Source organism: Clupea harengus, chromosome 2 (assembly GCF_900700415.2).
Source record: "Clupea harengus chromosome 2, Ch_v2.0.2, whole genome shotgun sequence".
Classification (NCBI taxonomy): domain Eukaryota; kingdom Metazoa; phylum Chordata; class Actinopteri; order Clupeiformes; family Clupeidae; genus Clupea; species Clupea harengus.
In genome coordinates, this window is record NC_045153.1 from 30,331,103 (window position 1) to 30,341,872 (window position 10,770).

Sequence of the window (10,770 nt, forward strand, 5' to 3'; positions counted from 1 at the left end):
ATTTCCTTCATTGATTTCCATAGAGGAAAATAACAAAGACACACAGAACACACTCAGAGCGTTCTCTTGAAATCATATTTACATGTCTTGTGATAAATGACAAAGAAAATACGTCATTTTTAAATATGTCACAGTGACAGTGGCATCCTTGCAATGACTAACTCCCTTGGGATATGAATAATAATGTATGTCACTCTACCTGCAGAAGACAAGCAGACCTCTACGGGCACGCTGGATTTCCACATGTCAGTGCCGGTATGAGTACCAGCTCTTTCAGTCCTCACACACAGACCGACAGACAGACAGACAGACCGACAGACAGACAGACAGACACACACACTCTCTCTCACACACACAGCCACACACACACAAACACACACACACACACACACTCTCTCTCACACACACAGACACACAGACACACAGAGGCACACACACACACACTCACTCACTCACTCACTCACTCACTCACTCACTCACTCACTCACTCACTCACTCACTCACTCACTCACTCACTCACTCACTCACTCACGCGCGCGCGCGCTTGCGCACAAATGCACACAGCACAAAACAAATTTGACCGAACCAAAGAGATGAATTGTGGAAGATGGATGTAATTTCATGTGGTAATGCTCATAATACACGTCTGTGTATGTGTGTCGGTGTGTGTCTGCGCACCAATGATATGCCTGGAGGAAATGTCACTGTAACCTGTATTACTGTTTCACTGGAATTGCATCAGCAAGGATTTATATACAATTGTATAAAAGATTGTCAATGTAAATGCTACAAAACAGACATCATATTGATCGCTGATAACTTTAACAGATAGTAGTGCAATTTCTGTGAGGGAATACATTGCCAATGAATATGAACTGCAAACATTAATATTCCAGTAAAGAAATTGCATTGCACATCAATATTCAATTCATATGCAGAACACAGGGATGCATATTTGGAGACATCAGTTATAATAAGAGTACAGTGAATACAGCTAAAACTTCTGTATTTCAGGCATGGCTTAGACCACTAACTGGCACAAATGTTGATCCACTCTTACAAAATCCTAGGTTATAGAGAGTGGTAAACAGTCAGTATATCAATAAGTACAAGGTTTTAAGAATTTACAATGATATGAGCTATTTTAAAGCAAGAAATTAAAAAGATAAATAATAAGATTAAAACTGGGTGAATGTTGTCCGTTTCTCGTGGACTTCAAGGTAGTCTGGTTCGAAATGGAGCTTGGCTTTCAACTCCCAATATTCACTTCTATTGGGTTCAACATAAACGGTTGCTGGTGCTGTGCAGTACACCATTGTCTGTGGCACTCTGTTGTCTGTTTGCAGAAACTGTGGCCTGACATCGTAGTCTTGGTTGTATTGGGTTGAAGAATGACCACTGTGCTTACAATGTTGACTACCTCTATAAGGTAGCTGCTTGTCCCGTGCTAAAATGTCTCTGTAAAAAAAGTTGTCTTGCAGGGGGGTAGGTTTGTTAAGGGGGTCAAGGGTGCTATCGCTGTACTCAGAGCTTCTAGCATTGCTTGCCAACTCATCGTCAGAATTTGGAGTGAACGCTCCATTCAGATCATCAAAGTCTCTGAATCCCTCACTTGTACTGTGCTCATTAATGGCGTAGGTGGAGTTTTTAGCTGCGCGATCACCAGGAGGGGGAATGTACTCGTACAAATGTCCCGCAGAGGATTTGACTTTGGTCGCCGATCTGTTGCTGTACAAACTGTTGAAAGAGCTCAGGTCTGCACTTATGGATGTTGCTTGTACATTCTGGGTCTTCTTCCGCCTCCGCCTCACGACGGCAAACAGTCCTGCCGTGATGAACACAGACATGATGAAGATCATGAGCAGGGCTAATATGAGCACGGAGAGGGGGACTGTGCTATATGGGGTGTCATAATCCAGAGATGACTCCAAGGTGATTGTGCTGCCAGGTAAAGATTCTTCAGACGGTGGGATCGCTGAACCTTGAAGGATTGAGTTGTTTGGGCAAAGATGAGAAGCATGGATGTATCTCATATCCTCTCCAGAGAGTCTCGCTGGGGACTCGCAGATCACACTGTTCACTACGGTACCAGTGTTGAGCTGCTCCAACCAGAGCTTCATCTCCACGATGCTACACGAGCAATCCCACGGGTTCTCATAGAGATCTATCTGCACCAGTGACTTCAACTGATCCAGCACACCACCAACCGGCAGATTACGGAAGTGATTATTACGCAGGTTAAGTCGAGAGAGTGTTAATCCATTAAACACTCCCTCCGGTAGGGTTTTGAGAAGATTGTTATTGAGAAAGAGCAGCTGGAGACTTGGGACTTGCTCAAAGGTACCCGGCATGATTTCCCTAATGACGTTGTATTCTAAATACAGGAACTGAAGACTCTCTAACCCATAGAACATGTCCTCTGTCAGGCGCTCTATTAAATTCCCGTTCAAGTAAAGCCTTCGCAAATTTGTTAAATCCCGAAAAGAACGGTCATGGATGATGGAGATTCGATTGTTCCCCAAGTGAAGCAAATCCAATCCCACGGCCTCGGTGAAATCAGATCTATGCACCATTGGGATGTAATTCCCAGTCAGATACATCTTTTTAGGATTGTAAGGTTTAGGATTTAGATCAGCAATGCTCTCAATTTTTCTCTCTTGGCAGTTCACATTCAGACCTAGGTCTGATATTTGAAGGTTGCAATTGCATGCAGTAGGACAGTCCAAAGGCACAGGAGATTTGGTTTGATAGGACACCATCGGTCCATAGTTTTGTTTATTAGGAGATGGTCGAGAGGTGGGTTTAGATCTCAATTTGCCTGACTGACGAGAGCCCTTAGTAGGCCTTAAAGACCGTAAGATTCCTGATGATGTTACAGATGCTGCCACAGAAGCTGGCGTGGTTTGAAAGTACGCTTCACTGCTCCGGGCAGGCTCTGCATGCATCTCATACTCCGCAATCGCTCTCCGGGGGCACAACTCCTGCTTAGAAACCTCATCCAGATCCCTCCCATGGAGCCGGAACGGGGTCTCGCAGACCACATCTCCCACCAGAGCCGTGTAGGAAATACTCTCCAGCCAAGCCTTGAGGGGGATGAGTTCACATGAACAATTCCAAGGGTTTTCCTCTAACTGCAACTCCACAATCTTGTTCATGTGTTCTAACAGACCATTGTATGGAAGCAGTTTCAGCTGATTTCCCCGTAGGTCAAGGTGGGTTAAGGGGACATATTGAAACACATTAGTTGGCAGGGAAGACAGCAAGTTGTCGTTCAAAATGAGAACCTCCAGATGATGCAGTTTGCTGAAGGCACTGGCATCAATATGAGAAATGTAGTTATAGTCAAGCTGAAGATATTCCAGTTGTTCTAGACCAACAAAAAAGTCCTCCCTTAAAGAATCAATTTTGTTATTGTTAAGATGTAGTCTTCTTAATCCTTGCAGTCCATTAAATGCCCCTGTTTCCACTTCTGATATGTCATTGTTTCCTAAATGCAAAATGGTGGCCCCCTCATAATACACAAAGTCATTGAAAGACAGTTTCTTAAGGAGGTTTCCAGTGAGCAGTAGATGATATGTGGAAAAGTGCAGCGGAGTTATCTCTGCTAGACTGGTTATTCCTCTGTTTTCACAACTGACACTCAGACTCCCATCTTTCTCTTCACAGTCACACAGTTCTCTACAGATCTCACCATATCTGTCAAGCATCTCAACAAAACTCAGAGATGTGACAGCAAGCAGTGTGGTAGCAATCCAAAAATGCATCTTGGGAATGGATGGCCAAACTCACAGCTGTGCAACAGAGGAAAGTCATCTAGAGAAAAAGAAAAGCATACATTCGCTGTTGAAAGAGCAGTAGGTCAATCACTATCCCCGGTCATTACAAAGTCATCAGCAAATAAAACGACACTCCCGCACAGTCCAGGCGCGATGAAAAGCATAGATTTAGCAATATTCTTTACGACGTCGTCTATATATCTATGTGCACGATAAAGAAAAAAATATCACCACTAAACATTGCATCAGCAAAAAAATGCAAACACTGAATACATTCCCCTTAGGAGTTGCTGACGATTATTTTTTCGGAAGAGCTGAATTCTGTCAAGTATTGGTTATTTTAAACCAGATAAAGGTACAATTGATCATAATCTGAAAATGAACTGCACATCTATAGTATATTTTTGTATTCTCTGTTCCATATAATACTTACCCAAGAGTTCACATATACTACGAAAGGCAAATTCACTTATCACCGCGTAAGATCAGACTGAACTGTTGTTTATTTCTACTGTCGTGAATATTCGGAGACAGAAAGTTCCTCCAAGCGTTATGTGCTTTCTCCATTCCTCTGCTTCTCATGCACACACGCCAAGGGCGCGAGTGCGCGCACCCACATAGACTACTTTGAGGACATTCACACAGCCTCGCTTGATATGTTGTCCTTGTGACATAGCCTAATCACTATATCAGCCTTGGCATTATGAACATTTCACTACAGTAAATTCTTCTAAATCACTGTTCTGGTAAATCAATTTACCGTTCAACAGAAACCTACTGATTAAGAAACATCGTCTTTTCTCATCTCAGTTCCGTAAGTTTGTATGAATGGTGACGAATATCCAACAGTTGTAGGTGACAACGAATATCACAATTTGATTTACATGTTACATCGAATGGATGGTAAATTACTTTATGGCCGTAGTGAAATGAATGTTGAAAGACAAAAATGTAAAGCGCTTACTCGAGAAGACCTCTGTGAAGTGGCAACATCTCCATGAATATATCCAACTGTGTTCAACACATAACGTTACAGTCGGCGTTCCGTCCTCCCTAATGTGCAAATATGGTAGAGTTGCTCATGGTTTCTGCTCTGTCAAGCAACCATTGCGCGAGCTGCTGTACACTTGCAACGTGACGGTGAATCCGACATGGCAGTACACTCATGTGCTGTGAAGTAGGACCAAACAAACACAAATGCCAAGATGCGAATGATAAATACGCGCGCATGAATTAATAAATAGTCGCACAGTGCAAACGTAACGTTCTTCTAAATAAGAGAGGGTCTACTAGTAGACTTACTATCGCCATTTCCTCCCATAGTTTAAGAATGAGATTGACTACGATACATGCCGTTGAAGCGATTTGCCTCAAATGTGCAACGCTTGTCACTATCGTGGAGTCCCGCCTCTAAAGTTCAAAGCCTGATTGTTAGCCACATAGCCAGATATAGAGGTTTGTTATTTTTACACTGACTGACGAATTTCAAGTCCGTCTATGTCGATAGAATATTTACGAAACGTTGAAAAGTGTTTTTTCTTTCATTACAAGCGGTTTTAAGGTCTTCATGTCGTTGGGAAAACGTGTTTGTGGTTTGCTTTGTGGGCGCTCAGTCAGTTATTTGTTTTATTTTGTCTTCAAAGTTGGAAGAGAATAAAATGAGTCCTCTGTAAGTACAATTTTGACTTCTGGTGACCGAGTCTTACGTGCAAGGACTAACCCTGTGTAGTCATGAAAGATATGTATTGATAAAATATGGTCCACTCCAAAAGATTGACCATTAAACTGAATCATTCCCCCTGCCTCCTTCAGCTTGGATAGTGAAGCACTTCCCTCAGTAACAACACTAGCATCCAGTGCATGAAATATACAATTACACCGTTGTCATGCATGAATTACGAACTGAGTTGGGTGCGTTGCATATAGCACAGAGAAATGACAGAAATGTTTCAGAGGGACAGAGGCCATTTGACTGGCATGTGCATGTGTGACCACAATGTGCCACTTGTATGTATGATATCACCACTCCCCTTGGCCCTGCTAATCTGACATTGGATTGGTATTAATACAGCATCCGTGATGATGCAACGTTTACATATCTCACTATGTGTAGTGTGCAGAGGAATAAACATTCAAGGTAATTTGCTCAGTGTAATGAAGTGACACATAATGAGAATATTCACCTACAGGTTGGGAGTGATTATAAAAGCAAAGATGTGGATTAACATAATTAGTCTGTAAATATAATAAGCCTCCACTCCACATATACGCACACACACACACACACACGCACGCACACACATACACACGCGCAAACGCAACACACACACACACACACACACCACACACGCACACACACCCCTTAACATTATGCAGTACTTTGCATGTACGTATAAGGTAATTTGTTTTCATAAATGGCTGGTTGTATTTGATAACACATAGTCCACTTGGGTCAGTTGCACACCGAAGTGAGGATCACTATGTTAGTTGCTTACATTGAGTGCAATTACTGTGGAAAGGAGGAATTCTTCAAAAGTTTTAATTATCACACACTAATTAACACACCATGCCATGCCAGTGCCTGCTGTGCAGAAACGACACTAATATGCGTTTCCCCTTACCAATGTGTCATAGGTTTATTTTCATCCTTAAGTTCAAGTTCTCCGCAGGGTGTGACAACTCTTAGACTGATAAATCATTTGCAGCCAAGGGGCATGAATATCCTCAGCGGAGTGAGGCTATGTCTAAGACTGATTTAATATTTCAGCAAGTCTTCCATGACATTGAACACATTTCCCTGCATTTAAGGATATCCCCACCCCCCCTGAGTCAGACCTCACAGAGGATGATTGAAAATGATTGATGAGTCATGATTTTGAGTCATTAGCTCTAAATTCACATAACATTCAGCTTAAATTAACATCAAAGCATTTCCGTCACCGTGGACCTGATCTGGCGAGAAGATGTGAAACAATGTGACAAGCAGCCAGAGGGGTTTTTCGTCAAGTCATTTTCTTGTAAAACAATGCTAAGGTCATGTATACTAAGCTGTTTATGTATGCCGACAGACGATGGTAAGTAATACTAGGATCACTGGTCACCAACCACAGATATCAGGGCGCGCCAGCATTGGAGTTTTATCACCAAATGGCACAGGCAGCCAAAGGTCAGGTCTGTGTGCTAAGATGGGTGTCCATGTTTAATCTCTTCACATACAATATCATGACTCTGTGCTAAGATGGGTCTCCATGTTTAATCTCTTCACATGCTACTACAATAACATGACTGTGTGCTGAGATGGGTCTCCATGTTTAATCTCTTCACATACAATAACATGACCTAAAATATGAGCTCATTTTAGGAGCAGATGAATTAAAGGGTCTTTAAAGATGTTTTTGAAGCACTTGGATGTCTAACTTGTGAGACCTCATCAATAACTATAACAGGTCACAGTCACCCTGCAGTAATGCAAACTGATGACGGTAGAACAGGGTGTAATATGAGTTTCAGGAGGATTATAATGACACTATGCATTCTCATCACCTAAAGAAGGGACACTTGGATAGAGGCAGTGCATTACAGCACTTCAGTGGAAAGAGTCCCCTGCAGCTCATAGAAATGGTCACCTGGAAGTAGCGTATCATCCAATACAACAATAACATACAAAATAATGTCATGCAACAAAAGAACAAACTAAGACCATATTAAATCGTTTTGGCATGAGTTTTATTTGTAAATGTTGTTTTTCAAATACTGGTGCAGCCTCTGCTGAGTAGACTTGGTTGTTGTGTTTTTGATCGATATTCATTTTCCTTCAGGATGTATGTGTCAAAAGCAAAGTTTGACTATTAAGACAATAAAGTCTTTCTAGAAATATGGTTCAATTGTTAACTCTTTCAAATGAACCATTTAACCCGTTTCAATGAAAGAGAAAAGACGGTGTGTGAAATCCTCTGTTACGGATCCACTGGGGCCCTTCACTGGAGGGGAGGTGTGGCTCTCTGGGGCCCTTCACTGGAGGGGAGGTGTGGCTCTCTGTAGGGAAGAGCTGCTGAAAACATGTCTCTGAAGAACACCTCTCCAGAAAGTTGCGCAATACCCGCATCCTGAGGATGATTGAGTCTGTCATCATAAATAAAGGTTGACATACCAGTGGTAATAATAATGGCAATTTGTTAAAAAAAAAAAAACTATTTCTTTGAACACACCACATAATCACGAATTTGTATGTTTTTTTTTCCCCGCATTTGTCGAATCAGTATTACATCTGCTGTCAATGAAGGTAAAAGTGGTCACATGCCCACACTCAGGCAGCCATATCATCACACTACCACCCCACTGCTTCACTGTGCTAGTCTGGCCCAGTTTCATGCCAAGCATGCTGGACTCCATCTGAGATGAACCGATTCATTTTGGTCTCATCTGACCAAAAAATGTGCACCCGATATCCATCAGGCTTTTTTTTCATGTTCTTTAGCTAAGTTTAATCTTGCATATTTGTGCCAAAGAGCAAGCAAGGGTGTTTTTTCTTGGACACTGTCCACAGAGGTTGACATTATTATGCAGTGTCCTTCACACTGTCTGAGCTGTCCCAGAAACTCTGATTTCTATTGATAACCCCTGTGCCACGTCAGAAGCTCCTGCCTGTCGGTTTTTCAGAGTTAGATTGTGCAAGCAGTGCACTGTCCGTGGCGCCATTTTAGGAGGTTGGCCACTCTGATTAGTGGTAGTATGGCTCATTCTATACCTCCTGATTACTGCTGCAACTGTGTTTAAACTGATCTTTTAGTTGGTCAACGATCTTCATGTATCCTTTTCCATCTTTGTGAAGTCTCACAATCAGATTGTTCAATTCCTGTGGCAATTCTTTACCACATTGGAGCCATGATGCAGACATGCGGATTGACACAGCACCCCTGAGAAAGTTCTAGTGCTCACAGGTCACTTTTTAATCATGTAGTTAAGCACAAGTGTACTCAATTTAATTTAAATCACAGGATTTCTAATTGAGTTTCAACTGTATTTTCAACAGTCTTCTTAAAGGCCTGTATTTTCAATAAAGTCTTTCTAAAGGATTTGTTTTTGATTGTTCATAAAAGGAAATACTTGTCAACTCTGAAATAATGCAATTATTAAAGCTTGATAGCATTTGGAATTATTTTGACATTTAAGTGATATTGCACAGGGGCATACTCACTTCTGTTGTATTCTGCATATATTTTCGTTTTGGAAATAGTACTTCATTTCCACTCATGGATTGCAGTGTAGTCAAGCTATCAAAGTGATAGCAGGCTATCTAAGGTAACACCAAAATAAAAATGCCTCCATTTGTTTCGAGAATATCCCGTTATTGCCTGTGTAGAAATGCAGCTAATACGATATCAAAACAAACGGCATCGGCGAGTTTGATGTAGCAGCGTTCCCTGCAGTCAGGTTACAATGGAATTTGTGCACACCACCAACAGTTCGATTTTACGCCACTGGGTGGCACTGCTGATCAACGCTTGGCTTCCATTTGCCACATCCTGTCTGGCTACATTTTAAGAAGGTCAGGGCGCTGATGGTAGATTATCTCTGCATCTTTTCATTTATCCAGATGTAGCCGATCCGATTTGCAAAATTCACCAACCAGAGGATGTAGGACTAAGCGCACTGACTTTGAGTATGCGTCTAAATTATAATAATTCATGCTCTTGCAAAGTTTACGGCTGTAGGCTGTATAGGCTCATGAACTATTTTTTATGTTTCCTTTCACCACCTCTTACCTTATCATCTCCCTTCTCACTACCTTTGTGGTGGGCCGGCCTTTGGTCCCGTGAAAAGGGAAATTCATCTTCTTATTAGGACTTGATATTGTAAGTTTGTGTCTCAGCTCTTTTTAAGTGTTTTGTGCTCATCATAAGGGGATCAAAAACAATTAAATGGATTTGGTTTTAAAGATAATACAATTATAGTAATAGTAGTTTTAAAAGAAATGGAATCTGTGGTATTATGTGAACGGGAGATAAAAGCGGAGTGTTCAGAAACAGTGTTTTCGCCAACCAGGTGTGCATTTACATATAATTCGTAACATGACATCCAGGTGTTAATTGAAATACAACAATGAATACAAAACACCCTCTCACTTGATGATTTACTGGATAACCCCTCACCTCTGACTGCATACTAATAAACTCAAGTAAACAACTCTACCAACAGCCTTCGAAAGCTGAATTACCTAACTCAGCCGGGATAATTGAAGGGCAGATTATCGCCAGCACTCTTCGCAGAACCATGACTGGCTTGGTTTTTCCAGAGCAAGTAACACACTGGGTCTCATGAACTTGGCCTACTGCCGTGTTGCCGACTCCAGCGGCGGGGCAGGAAACACGCGAAGACTGAGGAACAGCTGGGCCGTCCCCGCAGCCAGGGACGCTTTGAGAGAACGATGAGTCCGATTCCTATGAGGGACTGACTTGAGTGGCAGTGACATGTTTTCCTCTTCTGCCACGTAAGAGATCGTGGCTGCAAAAGCTAGTTTGAACCAGACAAGGTGGAGCATGCCTTGGCATAAATAAACCAATTCTTCACTCAGTTACAGAACGTGTCCACTGTACACAATTTAGAGAACATGATGATAATGTCATAATGTGGTTTTTTATCTGATAATATAATGTAGTCTATGCAATTAACAGAAATGGTTTCTTAAGTCAGAGTGCCTAGGAGACAAACACTTACTGTCTGAGTTAAGCCTGTATAAGAGCGTTTTTGGATTAAGCTGCGCTTAAGGCAGTGACTTTATCAGTTATCCATTCCAATGGATTGTTCTATTGTTGAGATAAAACAAAGCTATTGGACAAAGTGGAATTAAGTTAAACTCATTAGCCAAATACACGTTTGCTACACGCAGAGACTGTTTGAAAACACATTGTCTTAAGACACCGAAGTAAGATAACGAGTACTCAGGTACTCAGTAGCCTACTCAGGTTGGCAAACATTTGCCTTTGACTCGAAA

The 10,770-nt window shown here is 41.8% G+C and overlaps 1 protein-coding gene across 2 annotated transcripts; it reads right to left on the bottom strand.

Moving 5' to 3' along the window:
• Positions 1 to 495: 495 nt before the first annotated feature.
• slitrk5b (SLIT and NTRK-like family, member 5b) lies at positions 496 to 5,129 on the bottom strand. Of its 2 annotated transcripts, none has more exons than XM_031560418.1 (2): positions 4,741 to 5,129; positions 496 to 3,813 (listed from the first exon to the last, which is right to left on the bottom strand). In XM_031560418.1, exon 2 carries the CDS (start codon positions 3,762 to 3,764, stop codon positions 1,179 to 1,181), a length of 2,586 nt encoding a protein of 861 aa, XP_031416278.1. In that variant the 5' UTR covers positions 3,765 to 3,813; positions 4,741 to 5,129; the 3' UTR covers positions 496 to 1,178. The 2 variants fall into 2 exon arrangements, with proteins under 2 accessions (XP_031416278.1, XP_012680512.1); XM_012825058.2 differs by lacking the exon at positions 4,741 to 5,129 and adding an exon at positions 4,210 to 4,732.
• Between the last annotated feature and the right edge of the window lie 5,641 nt (positions 5,130 to 10,770).

Bases quoted from the DNA above. Each gene is read 5' to 3' on its own strand.
- slitrk5b (XM_031560418.1), bottom strand. From the start codon at position 3,764: ATGCATTTTTGGATTGCTACCACACTGCTTGCTGTCACATCTCTGAGT.